The 17,510-nt window shown below is 38.4% G+C and overlaps 1 protein-coding gene and 1 pseudogene across 1 annotated transcript; one reads left to right on the top strand and one right to left on the bottom strand.

The window, feature by feature from the left end:
- Positions 1-17,510, bottom strand: part of LOC132370834 (olfactory receptor 10V1-like) — an 81,275-nt pseudogene that overhangs the window by 53,528 nt on the left and 10,237 nt on the right.
- Positions 6,004-6,924, top strand: LOC132370013 (olfactory receptor 10V1-like). Its single transcript, XM_059929734.1, is given in 1 exon segment — positions 6,004-6,924. A coding segment is annotated over 1 exon segment (921 nt).

Here is a 17,510-nt window from a genome sequence, read left to right as displayed (position 1 = left end):
ATGCCAACTTTGCCGATGTAGAAAAGTAAAAGAAAAAAAAAAGAGCAAACTCATTTCAACTGTGAATTGTGAATCCCACAGTTAATCTCTTATCTAAAATGTAGTGTCAAATCAGTTTATTGTTTTTCTCTATTGGATACAGCAATATTATTTTTCAAAGAAAGATTTATACTACTAAGAAAACTTTGTGGCCTTTTCAGTATCCTAGTTGACTTGCATAATTTAAAGAATTATGAAAAAGTAAACCACTGTACTCATATATAAAAATTTATGATTGAAATTGAATGATGAACACAATAAAGAATGTGATGCTGAAGTAAACTCAGTATATGAGGAGTTAGAACCTTAAATACTTTTCTAAACTCTGGTATGAAATTTGTTTTAACAGTGCAATAAATTTACTGTAATAATTTACTAGACACCTTTTCAAATGCTACATAGTTCTCAGCATTTTTTAACTCTCATGTTTAACTTTGTCAATGCCAGTTGCTAGTAGAGAGCATAGCTTCTCAAATTTAATATTTATTAAAAATTTAAGGTCTACAATGGCACAAGAAAGAAGACTGTCAAATCTAGTGATGACTTCTATAAAAAATGAGATAAAAAAAAAATGAGATAGAACCAGTAAGCACTGAAATAATCATAAAAATTTCATCTCCATGAAAGCAAGATGTGTATTTATAAGAAAGTATTATATCCTAGTAATTTGAGTAGTATTTATTGTAATTAAAAATTCAACTTTTCTGGACTTCCCTGGCGGTCCAGTGGTTAAGGCTCCACGCTTCCACTGCAGGGGGCGCGGGTTCCATCCATGGTCAGGGAACAAAGATCCCACATGCTGCGTGGCGTGGCAAAAAAAAAAAATTCAATTTTTTTATTATTTATGTTCAATGATTGTGATCTGCATACTTTATACAGAAGGAATTCATGTTTGTTCTAATTCTATTGAAAAGCAAATAATTTGCTAGTTTAATTTTTTAACTTGAAAAAGAAGCATCTTTTTCTAATTCAAAGATGCTTTATAAGCCAAGCAACCTTGGAAATGATCCTCTTCTAGGGGTTATATGACCAAGAGAAACATGTAATGAAAAAGAAAGTTTTATTTGAAAGAACTTTTAATAAAATTAAACCTATAGTGTTTAATATCAATAACAAGTAGTAACAATCATCATAGCCACAGTAATACAAATTAAAGGCAGCTTAATATAATAAAAGAAAAAGGACCTCAAGTTATGAAATCTGGATTTCAGTCCTGTCTCAAGTACCATACATTACTTAGCCTGGGTGAGCTTCTATTAATTCATGTGTAAAACAGGAATGATAATCTCAACTTCACAAGATGGTGTTTAGAATAAAAGAGTAATGCAAGAGAACCTGGAAAACATTGCATATTGTGAAATATGCATATTTTACATATACTTTATATTATTTTTAAATGAGTATTTTTTTAATCCACAAGAATTTGTTCACCTTTTTTTCCTCCAACTTACTCCTTTTATAATAAAGTAAATTTTCGAGTCCCTTGAAAATAATGGTGGCATCCCGCTGTGGTAATGGTGATATCAAACCAATTCTTGAGAGAAGAAACAGTAATGATTTCAGAAGTTGAAAGACATACCCTAGAGTTGTGTCTACATAATTTAAGAATATCTGAAAAGCAATGAGATATTCTGTTAATCCAAAATCTTGCCTTCATCACATAAAATTTCAAAGGGCTTGCATCAAAATAATCAGGTGTTTGACCCAGTCTCTCAACCATCTAGGTAACTAGATATTGTATTATTTAATTTTTTTTTTAATAAAAATGACAGATGATTCTGGTTGTTGCCTTCTGGCTTAATGACACTATCAGACTATAACACCCTAGGAACTATTTTTTTATAGCTTTTTCATTTTTTTTAAATTTTATTGGAGTATAGGTGATTTACAATGTTGTGTTAGTTTCAGGTGTACCTAAGAACTATTTTTAAAACAATAAGGGGGATGACATCATCAAGGCAAAGTACCAAAGAAAAGTAAGTCAACTAGGCTCTTTAAAAGCTACTAAACAGTGACTAATAAAGGCTTTTTGCTTTTCCTGCTTTGAATTTCTAAGGGCTATCAATCACTGTTGGAGATGTAAATTTATCTGTGGACTGTGAAACACTTTCAGTGACCCGGCTCTGAAGGGGGAATGCCTCACTCCAACTAAATCAGAGCAAGATGCAAAACTGCTGAAGAGGTGCTTTGCCTTAACAGAAATTCCTGAAGGTGAGCCTGACTTCTGAGCTGGAGCAGCAGTGACAAGGTGTATGCCACAACCTGGCACTTGTTTGTGGGCAGGGATCTGGGAACATCTGCGAGATTAGTGCCAAAGATCCCTGCAGGAGCTGTAAAGGCTTGAGGACTGTGGGAAATCGTTAGAAATTATGCTTGGATTAGAAGATAGGTGCATCCTTCTAGAGGAAGGTAAGTTCTCAGCCAAACCCAGCATCTCTTGTAGCTGCCTTTTATGGTGTCAGATTCCTTACCTGTGTGCTTAAGATCCAACTATGAAGATACAGATTATAGTAAAGATACAGATTATACCATTCAGAGTTCTTTATAATAACAAAATGATCCTAATTACTCCTTAGAATAATAAAAATTATGTCTTTCTCTGGTTTATGTAATATTTTCAAAAATCTGGAAGACTGGCAGCACCACAGAATTTTGACGTAAGTTTTTTTTTTTAATTTATTTATTTTTGGCTGTGTTGGGTCTTTGTTGCTATGCGCAAGCTTTTTCTAGTTGTGTCGAGCAGGGGCTACTCTTCGTTGTGGGCTTCTCATTGCAGTGGCTTCTCTTGTTGCAGAGCACAGGCTCTAGGCGCACGGGCTTCAGTAGTTGTGGCACTCGGGCTCAGTAGTTGTGGCTTGCGGGTCCTAGAGCGCAGGCTCAGTAGTTGTGGCGCACGGGCTTAGTTGCCCCGCGGCATGTGGGATCTTCCTGGACCAAGGGTTGAACCCATGTTCCCTGCATTGGCAGGTGGATTCTTAACCACTGTGCCACCAGGGAAGCCCACCCATGTAATTTTTATTTGAATCAGTAGTATTTTTAGAGTAGCCCTAACCATAGACATCTTGTAGATTCAGGGAATTAGCTAGAAATTCTGGGTGGAATTCTATTTATTTTTTCCTCTAGTATCTTTAAGGTCATGCTTCCGTGTATATGAGAGCCATGCCCTGGGAAAAGCCATTCACCAGTTTGTCCTGCGTTCCCTCGGAGTATTCAATGACAAGATCACAGATGGTTCATGGTCCTGTGACAAAAATCAAGCCAAGATTTATGTAATCATTGCTACGTACAAGGTAGATCTAAATGCTAGCCTCTCTTCCACCTTTAAATCCCTGCAAGATAATGAGTCAAGTTAATTACACTTCCTATACGGCAACCACAAGATGGAGGTATTAATAGCTATCCTCCTACCTGCTGAACATTTTAACAAAATTAAATAAGCTAGTGGAACATAAATATGTTGACAAAGTATAAAGTGGTCTTTGACAAATTGTCACTGAGTTGCTGGAAGACATCTAGTCATTCACCGAGGTTTACGCCAGGTTTACGTCACTCTCTTCCCCCAAATGCACAGTGCTCTAAAATGTTCCCTCTTTCCAGGGCCTGAAAAAGAAGCTGAATTGATTCTGGCAAATAAGATCAGGTAAGGTGCTGTTGACCAATACAACGGGATCATATCTGACCCTCTTAATGTACACCCCACCCCCATCCATCTTAGCTCACATTTTTATTTTAGCTGGGTAAATTTTCTTTTTACCAGGGAAAAAATTAATTTTATGAATGAGAGTCTTTACAAGGCCTTTAGAATCCTACCCTTCAGGTAAATGTCTAAACTTCCTTCCTGTGAGAATGACCCTGACCCAGGTCCAAGCAGTAATGAACAAAACACATGAGAGTTTGGATGACTTGTTATGTGATGATTTCTGAGTGGGAGGAAGGTTTGTCTGTGTGACAAAGCACCTGAAACAAGACCCTTGTTGTTTTAAATTCTCTAGTTTCCCTTTGAGAGTCTATTCTAGCCTAATCTACTCCCAGTAGTCTAGAAAATGCCGTACATTCAGTGTTCAGTCCCTTTTAGTGGTGCAGCCCAGAGCAGGGCAGTGCCCAGACCAGAAATGCACATCAGCCTGATTTCCTTCAAGCAGAGATTCAGGGAGATGGAGAGGGCGGTTATTTTCCTCATACAGGAAAACAGTTGGAGCTTTGAGCACTAAATTATTTAAAGTCTAACTAATGAGTGCTAATAAGATGGGCACATTTTTAGTGACCATATTTTCTAAACACAAAGGAATTAAGCTGTAGCAGGCTTGTAAAAGGAAGGTTTTCCATCCATGAACACTAGGTCACACTTAACAAGACCGTGTGCTCTGCCTAAATAAAAAACTACCCAGGCCGTGAAAAAGACATGAATTACTTATGCATTCAACAAACATTTATTAGTCACCATAGTAGGCATTAGAGGGGGAGGAACAAGATACAGTCCTTATCCTGCAGGAGATTATATATCTAGGAGAAATAAGACATATATAAAACAAATTATCATAAAAATAGAATGAGTTTGTTTTAGAAAGATGTACAAGACATTGTACTTGATTTACCATCTAGAAGAATGTGGGCATTGTCCAGTTGTGATGGGGAGAAGAATTTTTAGAAACTCCCCAAAGCTAGAAGTCTGTATTGGTGCTGTTTCCAAAACTGCTGTACTTTGCTTTACTCTTGGTGAGAAGCATGAAGAAAGTTTATAAAAGCTATGGGAGTGTTATGCCTATAGTTAAGGGCCAATGTACTAGAAGGCTCAGAGCTTTCTCTGAAACCACAAAACAATAATGAAGCCATCATGCTCAGTGCTGCTGAATTGGCACAAGCTGACCTCTTTTTCTCTCTAGGAAAATAATCCTTCAGAGAAAAATGAAGCATCTTTTATACGGGACAATATGACCCTGATGTATATTATAGGTCTTGGAATCAAGATCATTACGACCTTATATTTGATGGCCAGTATATTAATGCTAGGCAATGTATACGTTTAGAGGCTCAGTGTTTTTAGCTCAGCTTGTCCTTGCAAAACAAAAATGAAGTCAAAATCCTGAGCTCAATTGCCACATGGGGCAAATTAACTTGACTCTTATTCATAGTGATAGACTTTACAGTTAACCTCAGCCAACTCTCTTGAAAATGTGAGCTGACCAACACAAGCAAAGATAGAGAGTGGCCTGCCCAGCATAAACTCATCTTCAAAATTATTAAAGCTTTTTGAACTTCTCTGGTGGCGCAGTGGTTAAGAATCCACCTGCCAATGCAGGGGATACGGGTTAGATCCCTGGTCTGGGAAGATCCCACATGCTGTGGAGCAACTAAGCCTGTGCACCACAACTACTGAGTCTGCGCTCTGGAGCCCGCGAGCTACAACTACTGAAGCCCGCACACCTAGAGCCCATGTTCCACAACAAGAGAAGCCACCGCAATGAGAAGCCCGTACACCACAACGAAGAGAGCCCCTGCTCGCCGCAACTAGAGAAAGCCCGTGTGCAGCAACGAAGACCCAACGCAGCCAAAAATAAATAAATTTTTTTAAAATTATTAAAGCTTTAGGATAAATTAGGAGTTTGGGGTTAAAATATACACACTACTATATATAAAATAGATGACCAACAAGGACTTACTGTATAGCACAGGGAACTATATTCAATATCTTATAATAACCTACAATATAATGGAAGAGAATGTAAAAGAAGAATATATAGATATAGAGAGATATATAGAGAGATATATCTATATATATCTGAATCACTTTGCTGTACACCTAACACAACACTGAAAATCAACTATATTTCAATAAAATTTTTTTAAAATTATTAAAGCTTTAGGTGCTGAAACAGTATCATCGCCGTCATCCTAAAGCACACAGCACTTTCCTTCCTAATATATTTCTTTCTTTTGTCCTAGAAAACCCAATGTGCCACTTTTATGGGGGATGAAAACCAAACCATAGAGATCCAGTTCCACTTTCACCCATTTTCACCCATCCTGGAGGTGCAAATGTTAATTTCTGTGGCTTTCTTGCTAATATATATTGGAAGTCTCATTGGTAACACCACCATCTTTCTCACTGTCTGAGCAGAGCATTTGCTCCACACACCCATGTACTTCTTTCTGGCCAATCTGGCAGTTCTGGAGACCTTTTACTCTTCCACTGTTGCCCCTCTGGCTTTGGTCAGCTTCCTGACCTTGGGGAGAATACTCATCTCTTTCACTGGCTGTGGCACACAGATGTTCTTCTTTGTCTTTCTGGGCAGTGCTGACTGCATCCTCTCGGGGATCATGGCTTATGATCGGTTTGTAGCTATCCAGGATCCCTTCTGTTACTCCTTCCTCAGGAGATGGCAGCTGTGCACCCAGCTGGCTATGGGAGCCCTGGTCCTTGGTTTCATTCCAGCCTTACAACTGACAATTCTGATCTTCCTTCTGCCGTTTTGTGGCCACAGTAGAATCCCTCACTTCTATTGTGACGTATTCCCGATCTTGCGGTTGGCATGTGGAGATACTCGAATGCAGGAAGCCATGATCTTCATTGTCAGTGTCATCATCCTTACCATTCCCTTTTCCCTGAGCTCCATCTCATACCTCTTCATCGTGGCTGCCATCCTGCAGATCTACTCAGCAGAGGGACGGCCCAAGACCTTCCCCACCTGCTCTTCTCATCTGACTGTGGTTCTCCTCCAGTACAGCTGCTGCAGCCTTATCTATTTACGCCCCAGCTCCAGCTACAACCCAGAAATGGGCTGGGTGGTGTCTGTTGTCTACATCTTTGTCACCCCTGTCTTGAATCCCTTGATCTACAGTATAAGAAACAAGGAGCTGAAAGATGCACTGAATAAGGTAATGTAGAGACATTTACTGAAGTTGGAAACGTGGGAGTTTCTGGGCTCATGTAAATGGCAGGAAATAATTCTTCAGAAAATGATAAACTCAGGGATTAGATGACATAAACATTTGGGGAACTGGATTTACTACTTACTTTCCTTTACTACTAGGAAATAGAATAGTTCCTATATCTAGCTCCCAAGTATAGTGTAAGCTCCTGAAAGTAAGATAGTATCATTTAAAATAAGAGTGAGTAGGGGAATTCCCTGGCAGTCCAGTGGTTAGGACTCAGTGCTTTCACTGCTGAGGGCCTGGGTTCAATCTAAGATCCCTCAAGCCACGTGGTGTGGCTAAAAAAATAATAATAATAATAAGAGAGAGTAAACTCTTGATGGGCAGGTATTTCTGTTTTGTTCACTGATCTATCCCCAGGGCCTAAAACAGTGCCTAGCTAAACACTCAATATATATTTATTGAATTAATGAATTCATTCAAGTGATGGCAAATAATGTCTCTATTTCCTTGTATCTCCCCACAATGTTATTCAGAGATTTGCATACACTGGGTATTCAATAAATATTTGTGGAGTAACTAAAAAGAGATTCCCTCTAAGAGCAATAATGATTCTTCAAGTTTCCACTCATAAACTCTTATTTTTCTCCTTTCTATTGACTGAGTCTTGGGAAATGTTTATTGTGAGACCAATCAGTGTTGAGAAGTTGTAAAAATATAAGACATATATATCTGGTATGTATTGTAATTTTAAAAAGTGTAAATGGTGACTTTAAAATTAGAAACAATATCTCCATTCCACTTTCTTCTCATTACAAATGGGAAATTTCAAGAAGGGGATGAAGGGACCAATGGTTGTTTGGGAGAACTGATATGAGACCTTCCTTTCTCCATTCTTGCCAATCTGTCTTCTTATAGTTCTACTTTTAAAATAACATTTTTCCATTTTTAAATATAGTGACATCTATTTTAGAAAAACTGGAAAACATAAAAGTAGACAGAAAAAAAATTAAAAATCATTTCTAACCCCACCAATTAAAACAAACCTCAGGGGGCTTCCTGGTGGCGCAGTGGTTGAGAATCTGCCTGCCAATGCAGGGGACACGGGTTCGAGCCCTGGTCTGGGAAGATCCCACATGCCACGGAACAACTGGGCCTGTGAGCCACAACTACTGAGCCTGCTGCGCGTCTGGAGCTTGTGCTCCGCAACAAGAGAGGCCGCGACAGTGAGAGGCCCGCGCACCGCAATGAAGAGTGGCCCCCGCTTGCCACAACTAGAGAAAGCCCTTGCACAGAAATGAAGACCCAACACAGCCAAAAATAAATAAATAAAAATTTTTTTAAAAAAAGTCCTAGGCTGATTCCAATAAAAAAAAAAAAACCACCTCAGGTAATATTTGGGTACTTTATACATTTCATATATTATATTATGAGGAGCTTTTATACCCTGCTTCATTCTCTAACTTGTAACACAAACATCTGCCATGCTGAAGTAGCCTTCTAAAACATGGCTCTCATAACATATCTATTTATTTGTATTGGCATTTAGATGGCTACCAATTCTTCACTATTCTAAGTATCACTGTGATAAACAGCCTTATATCGTGCGTAATAAATTGTGCGTAACTCTGATTACTTCCTTAAGGTTAAAATATTTTAACCCCCTACTTACACATCACCAAATTGCATTCCAGAAAGACTACTAATTTGTACTCCCACAGACTATTCACAAAAGTACTGGCCTTATAATTTTATGGTCAACACTGGACTGGTTTCCTTCATTCTTTCCTTCCTTCCTTCCCTCTCTTCTTTCCTCCTTCCCTCCTTCCCTCTTTCCTTCTCTTTCTTTTTCTTTCTCTCTTATCATTTGTCAACTTGATGGTTTTACAATAGCAACTATCTAGTTTACATTTGTTTATGAATTGATCTTTTTATATATTTATAGCCATTTAAATTTTTGTGAGTTTTTCTAAGATTCTTAAAGAATTTTAAGATTTATTTTTAAGTCTTTGTATTCTATGTCAACACTTTATCATATGTGTGGAAAATATTTCAAAATTTTGTTAATGCTTATACATATACATATACATATATAGATTTATTATTATGGAGTTCAGTATTCAAATTTTGCTTTGTGATTTTTCCATTTTTATAGTAAATCCTGAAATTATACAAATGTTCACTCATATTTTGTTCTTGCTGCCTTTTGTTTAAAATTTCACATGGAACTTATTTATTATTCCATCGTGTGCTGTGTATTTATTCTGCTTTACACTGTGCATTAACTTTTCTCCCCAAATAAGTAACCAGTTGCTTTAGCATAATTTTCAGACCCTTTACCCACAGAATTGAGATGTCATCTTTATCACATACTAAAGGCATGTTTATGCTAAGTTCTTGGCTGTTTACTCTGTTCCATAAATCAGTCTGTATATTCCTGCACCAATATCACCTTATTTGCATCATTGGTATTTTATAATCATTTACATCATAATATTAGAATCTGTTGATCTTTCCAGAAAAGTACCATGGTTAAAAGGTCTGGAGTTTGCCTTCACCTAGGCTGTGGTGGTTTTAAAATATATCCATAAATTCATAATATATCTCCCTTTACAAGGTGGGGCTTAATCCTGCTCCCTTTGAGTGTGGACTGTACTCAATAACTTATTTCTAGCAAATAGAATGTGGCAGAATTGATGACATATGACTTCTGAGGCTGGGTCATAAAAGATATCGTGGCTGCAGCCTTGCCCTCAGATTACTCACTCTGGGAGGAGCTGCCATGTCCTGAGGACAATCAGGAAGCCCCATAGAGATGAACATCCACACGGCAAGGAACCACAGCCTCCTATGAACAGCCAGGGAGGAACTGATGCCTTTTGCCAACAGCCATGTAAGTGAACAATCTTGGGCCCAGATCCTCCAGCCCCAGTCAAGCTTCAGATGACTGGAGCCCCAGCCAACACTTTGACTGCAACCTCCTGAGACACTCTGAGCCAGAGCCACCCAGCTAAGCTGCTCCCAGATTCCTGACCCGCAAAAGCTCTGTGAGATGGTAAATGATTTTTGTTTTAAGCTGCTACATTTGGGGGTAATTTTTATCCAGCAATACATAAGTAACACACCATTTTAGTGAACATAGCCCCCATTGTCTTGGAAGTGATTGCAATGAACACAGCAGCCACTGACAAGTTGAATTTTAGGGGGATTTTATGTGCACTTTGCCTACACTCCACCGTGGAAATCAGGGCATGTCCTTACCAGAGATTTAATAAGCCCCCAAATTACAAAGATTTCCCAAGCCTCCTCCAACTCTATCCCATCCTCATACACCATTATAATAAACACAGGTAGTGGTCATGGTGGTGATGACTTCTTAAGGGGAGAAAAATATTTACCTTGTGAGATTTGACTTTTGTTTCCAGAGGTTTCTGAGCCTTTCTTATCCTAAAAGCCTTATCTCCTACTCCTTAGCCGTCGTGACAGACTGTATTTTCCAAAACGATCTTGATGTCATATTCCTTCCCATATGGTCTCCTCACATTATGATGCTGACACTCTTCCCATCCAGAGGTGAGGTCCATCTTTCTTTCCCTCGAATCTGGATGGGCCTATAACTAGAGCAGAAGTGATGCTTTGTGACTTTCTAGGCTAGGTCATAAAAAAGAGACACCCAACTGACCCTTCTGGGACACTTGCTCTTGGAACCCAGCCATCATGCTGTGAAGAAAGTAAGAAACCACATAGAAAGCCCACATGTAAGTGCTCTGGTTGAAAACCCCACTGGGGTCCCAGCTGGCAGCTAGCACCAACTGTCAGATAGTGAGTGAAATGTCAAATGCTTCCAGCACCCAACCGTTGATTCACTCCCAGCCTTCAAGCAGTGCCAACTGATGCCACCTGGAACAGAGGTGAGCTGCTCTCATTATGTCCTAGCCAAACTGCAGATTCAAGAGCAAAATAAATCATTAGTGTTGTTTTAACCCACTAAATCTGGAATGGTTTGCTATACACATTATTTAATCCCAACTTCACCCTCAAAGTCCTAAATCTCTTGTGTTTTATGTTATAAATATCCTAACTCACTTAATAGGGAAGAAACAAAAGAAAAACATAATGCAGGCATCACCCTGATCAAAATTTTCCTGTCTTCAATGTCAGCTAATAGGTGAGGAAAGCAAGTGTGCCTGAGTGCTTAAGCACCCTTGTAATTTCATCAGGCTTCTACATGATTGTTAATAGAATACCTCCAGACTTTCAATAGTGTTCATGGAATACTGACAAATTTTCAGACTTTATTGAACAAGCCTCTCTTCCTTTTGTGAGTTTTGCCCCAAGAAACAGATACAGCCAAGGTCCCTCCAGTACAACAGGCTCATGAAAGCATCTGAATCTCTCTTTGCTTCTCCCAATTGCCCCAGAAAAAGGCCAGAAACTAGAAGCTAACCTATCCTCCCTCACTTAGGTGTGAGTATGGGAGTCTGACTAATGCCAGAAACATAGTACCATTAAGCCTTAGGGATAGGGAATGCCAAGGTATTGGACAAAGAGTTAGGCAGTAGGAGCTGATTAAGCTTTCATAGGATTTCCTTCCTTACTCCTGATCCTTCCCATCCTCATTCTGTTAGCACCAGCTATTGCCAGTAAAATGGGCAAAGATGTATTTTGAATGGGATGCTGCCATCCAACCCTTTTCTGATGATTCTACAGCAACCACAAGAAATCAAGGTAAGGATATATACTAAGAGGTACTTGAAGAGGACCTGGACCTATAAGGTATAGCACGTGAAGACATTGCTTATGAACCAGTAGATAGAGTTATTTTCCCGTTTCTTTTCTATACATTGGTTTGTAATTAAAAGAAGAACTCAGAAATGTTTGAACAATTACTATTGAGTGCTGAAGTAGGTGTTGCGGAAAGAATGAAATGCTGAATAAGAAATAGTTTCTGAGCCAAAGCAATCTTGAGAAAGAAAAATGGAGCTGGAGGACTCAGGCACCCTGACTTTAGACTATACTACAAAGCTATAGTCATAAAAACAGTATGGTACTGGCACAAAAACAAAAATATAGATCAATGGAACAGGATAGAAAGCACAAAAACAAAAATATAGATTGATGGAACAGGATAGAAAGCCCAGAAATAAACCCACGCACCTATGGTCAATTAATCTACAACAAAGAAGGCAAGACTACACAATGGTGGAAAGACAGTCTCTTCAACAAATGGTGCTGGGAAAACTAGACAGCCACATGTGGAAAAATGAAATTAGATCACTCTTTAACACCATACACAAAAATAAGCTCAATATGGATTAAAGACCTAAATGTGAGACCAGACAGTATAAAACTCCTAGAGGAAAACATAGGGAGAACACCCTCTGACATAAATCGCAGCAATATCTTTTCTGATCCATCTCCCAGAATAATGGAAATAAAAACAAAAATGAATAAATGGAACCTAATTAAACTCAAAAGCTTTTGCACAGCAAGGGAAAGCATAAAAAACAAAACGAAAAGACAGCCCACAGATAGGGAGAAAATATTTGCAAATGATGTGAATGACAAGGGATTAGTCTCCAAAATTTACAAACAGCTCATGAGGCCTAATATCATCAAAACAAACAACTCAATCAAAAAATGGGCAGAAGACCTAAACAGACATTTATCCAAAGAAGATATGCAGATGGCCAAGAGGTACATGAAAAGATGTTCAACATCACTAATTATTAGAGAAATGCAAATCAAAACTACAATGAGATATCACCTCACACCAGTCAAAATGGCTATCATCAAAAAATCCACAAACAATAAATGCTGGAGAGGGTGTGGAGAGAAGGGAAACCTCCTACACTGTTGGTGGGAATGTAAATTGGTACAGCCACTATGGAGAACAGTATGGAGGTTCCTTAAAAAACTAAAAATAGAGCTACCTTATGACCCTGCAATCCCACTTCTGAGCATATATCCGGAGAAAAACATGGTCCAAAAGGATACATGCAACCCAATGTTCACTGCAACACTGTTTACAATGGCCAAAGCATAGAAGCAACCTAAATGTCCATCAATAGAGGAATGGATAAAGAAGATGTGGTATATATGTACAATGGACTATTACTCAGCCATTAAAAAGAATGAAATAATGTCATTTGCAGCAACATGGATGGACCTAGAGATTGTCATACTGTGAAAAGTAAGTCAGACAGAGAAAGAGAAATATCGTATGATATCCCTTATACGCGGAATCTAAAAACAAATGATACAAATGAACTTATTTACAAAACAGAAACAGACTCACAGACTTAGAGAACGAACTTACGGTTACCAGGGGGTAAGGGTGGGGGGAAGGGATAGTTAGGGAGTTTAGGATTGACATGGACACACTGCTGTATTTAAAATGGATAACCAACAAGGACCCACTCTATAGCACAAGGAACTCTGCTCAATGTTATGTGGCAGCCTGGATGGGAGGGGAGTTTGGGGGAGAATGGTTACATGTATATGTATGGCTGAGTCACTTTGCTGTGCACTTGAAACTTTCACAACATTGTTAACTGGCTATATTCCAATATAAAATAAAAAGTTAAAAAAAAATAAAGTTCCCCAAATGAGTTCATTGTGCGGCCAAAAAAAAAAGAAAGAAAGAAAGAAAGAAAGAAATAGCTTCTGGGGAAGAAGAACTACAATCCTGCAGCCTATGGAACAAAAACCCCATTCACAGAAAGATAGACAAGATGAAAAGGCAGAGAGCTATGTACCAGTTGAAGGAACAAGATAAAACCCCAGAAAAACAACTAAATGAAGTGGAGACAGGCAACCTTCCAGAAACAGAATTCAGAATACTGATAGTGAAGATGATCCAGGACCTCGGAAAAAGAATGGAGGCAAAGATCGAGACGATGCAAGAAATGTTGAACAAAGACCTAGAAGAATTAAAGAACAAACAAACAGAGATGAACAATACAATAACTGAAATGAAAACTACACTAGAAGAAATCAATAGCAGAATAACTGAGGCAGAAGAACGGATAAGTGACTTGGAAGACAGAATGGTGGAATTCACTGCGGAGGAACAGAATAAATAAAAAAGAATGAAAAGAAATGAAGACAGCCTAAGAACCTCTGGGACAACGTTAAACGCAACAACATTCGCATTATAGGGGTCCCAGAAGAAGAGAGAGAGAAAGGACCCAAGAAAATATTTGAAGAGATTATAGTCGAAAACTTCCCTAACATGGGAAAGGAAATAGCCACCCAAGTCCAGGAAGCGCAGCGAGTCCCATACAGGTTAAACCCAAGAAGAAACACACCGAGACACATAGTAATCAAACTGGCAAAAAATAAGACAAAGAAAAATTACTGAAAGCAGCAAGGGAAAAACGACACATAACATACAAGGGAACTCCCAGAAGGTTAACAGCTGATTTCTCAGCAGAAACTCTACAAGCCAGAAGGGAGTGGCATGATATACTTAAAGTGATGAAAGGGAAGAACCTACAATCAAGATCACTCTACCCGGCAAGGATCTCATTCACATTCGATGGAGAAATCAAAAGCTTTACAGACAAGCAAAAACTAAGAGAATTCAGCACCACCAAACCAGCTCTACAACAAATGCTAAAGGAACTTCTCTAAGTGGGAAACACAAGAGAAGAAAAGGACCTACAAAAACAAACCCAAAACAATTAAGAAAATGGTCATAGGAACATAAATATCAATAATTACCTTAAATGTGAATGGATTAAATGCTCCAACCAAAAGACACAGGTTCGCTGAATGGATACAAAAAAAAAAAAGACCCATATATATGCTATCTACAAGAGACCCACTTCAGACCTAGGGACACATACAGACTGAAAGTCAGGGGATGGAAAAAGATATTCCATGCACATGGAAATCAAAAGAAAGCTGGAGTAGCTATACTCATATCAGATAAAATAGACTTTAAAATAAAGAATGTTACAAGAGACAAGGAAGGACACTACATAATGATCAAGGGATCAATCCAAGAAGAAGATATAACAATTATAAATATATATGCACCCAACATAGGAGCACCTCAATACGTAAGGCAGCTGCTAACAGCTATAAAAGAGGAAATCGACAGTAACACAATAATAGTGGGGGACTTTAACACCTCACTTACACCAATGGACAGATCATCCAAACTGAAAATAAATAAGGAAACAGAAGCTTTAAATAACACAATAGACCAGATAGATTTAATTGATATTTATAGGACATTCCATCCAAAAACAGCAAATTACACTTTCTTCTCAAGTGCGCATGGAACATTCTCCAGGACAGATCACATCTTGGGTCACAAATCAAGCCTCAGTAAATTTAAGAAAATTGAAATCATATCAAGCATCTTTTCTGACCACAACGCTATGAGATAAGAAATAAATTACAGGGAAAAAAATGTAAAAAACACAAACACATGGAGGCTAAACAATATGTTACTAAATAACCAAGAGATCACTAAAGAAATCAAAGAGGAAATCAAAAAATACCTAGAGTCAAATGACAATGAAAACACGATGATCCAAAACCTATGGGATGCAGCAAAAGCAGTTCTAATAGGGAAGTTTATAGCTATACAAGCCTACCTTAAGAAACAAAAAAATCTCAAAAAAAAATCTAACCTTACACCTGAAGGAACTAGAGAAAGAAGAACAAACAAAATCCAAAGTTAACAGAAGGAAAGAAATCATAAAGATCAGAGCAGAAACAAATGAAATAGAAACAAAGAAAACAATAGCCAAGATCAATAAAACTAAAAGCTGGTTCTTTGAGAAGATAAACAAAATTGATAAACCATTAGCCAGACTCATCAAGAAAAAGAGGGAGAGGACTCAAATCAATAAAATTAGAAATGAAAAAGGAGAAGCTACAACAGACACCGCAGAAATACAAAGCATCCTAAGAGACTACTACAAGCAACTCTATGCCAATAAAATGGACAACCTGGAAGAAATGCACAAATTCTTGGAAAGGTATAACCTTCCAAGACTGAACGAGGAAGAAATAGAAAATATGAACAGACCAATCACAAGTAATGAAATTGAAACTGTGACTTGAAATATTCCAACAAACAAAAGTCCAGGACCGGGCTTCCCTGGTGGCGCAGTGGTTGGGGGTCTGCCTGCCAGTGCAGGGGACACGGGTTCGAGCCCTGGTCTGGGAGGATCCCACGTGCCGCGGAGCGACTGGGCCCGTGAGCCACAATTGCTGAGCCTGCGCGTCTGGAGCCTGTGCTCCGCAACGGGAGAGGCCGCGATGGTGAGAGGCCCGCGCACCACGATGGGGGGTGGCCCCCGCTTGCCGCAGCTGGAGGAAGCCCTCGCGCAGAGACCAAGACCCAACACAGCCATAAATAAATAAATAAATAAATAAAATATTAAAAAAAAAAAAAAAAAAGTCCAGGACCAGATGGCTTCACAGGTGAATTCTATCAAACATTCAGAGAAGAGCTAACACCCATCCTTCTCAAACTCTTCCAAAAAATTGCAGAGGAAGAAACACTCCCAAACTCATTCTATGAGGCCACCATCACCCTGATACCAAAACCAGACAAAGATACTATAAAAAAAGAAAATTACAGACCAATATCACTGATGAATATAGATGCAAAAATCCTCAACAAAATACCAGCAAACAGAATCCAACAACACATTAAAAGGATCATACACGATGATCAAGTGGGATTTATCCCAGGGATGCAAGGATTCTTCAATATATGCAAATCAATCAGTGTGATACACCATATTAACAAATTGAAGAAGAAAAACCATATGATCCTCTCAATAGATGCAGAAAAAGCTTTTGACAAAATTCAACACCCATTTATGATAAAAACTCTCCAGAAAGTGGGAATAGAGGAAACCTACCTCAACATAATAAAGGCCATATACAACAAACTCACAGCAAACATCATTTTCAATGGTGAAAAACTGAAAGCATTTCCTCTAAGATCAGGAAAAAGACAAGGATGTCCACTCTCACCACTATTATTCAACATAGTTTTGGAAGTCCTAGCCACGGCAATCAGAGAAGAAAAAGAAATAAAAGGAATACAAATTGGAAAAGAAGAAGTAAAACTGTCACTGTTTGCAGAGGACATGATACTATACATAGAGAATCCTAAAAGTGCCACCAGAAAACTACTAGAGCTAATCAATGAATTTGGTAAAGCTGTAGGATACAAAATTAATGCACAGAAATCTCTTGCATTCCTGTACACTAATGATGAAAATTCTGAAAGAGAAATTAAGGAAACACTCCCATTTACCATTGCAACAAAAAGAATAAAATACCGAGGAATAAACCTACCTAGGGAGACAAAAGACCTGTATTTAGAAAGCTCTAAGACACTGATGAAAGAAATTAAAGATGATACCAACAGATGGAGAGATATACCATGTTCTTGCATTGGAAGAATCAATATTCTGAAAATGACTATACTACCCAAAGCAATCTACAGATTCAAAGCCATCCCTATCAAATTACCAATGGCATTTTTTACGGAACTAGAACAAAAAAATCTTAAAATTTGTATGGAGACACAAAAGACCCCGAATAGCCAAAGCAGTCTTGAG

The sequence above is a fragment of the Balaenoptera ricei genome, chromosome 8 (genome assembly GCF_028023285.1).
Source record: "Balaenoptera ricei isolate mBalRic1 chromosome 8, mBalRic1.hap2, whole genome shotgun sequence".
In the NCBI taxonomy this organism is placed as follows: Eukaryota; Metazoa; Chordata; class Mammalia; order Artiodactyla; family Balaenopteridae; genus Balaenoptera; species Balaenoptera ricei.
The sequence above is the reverse complement of the archived record's forward strand: the minus strand, read 5'-3'. Positions and strand labels throughout refer to the sequence as shown.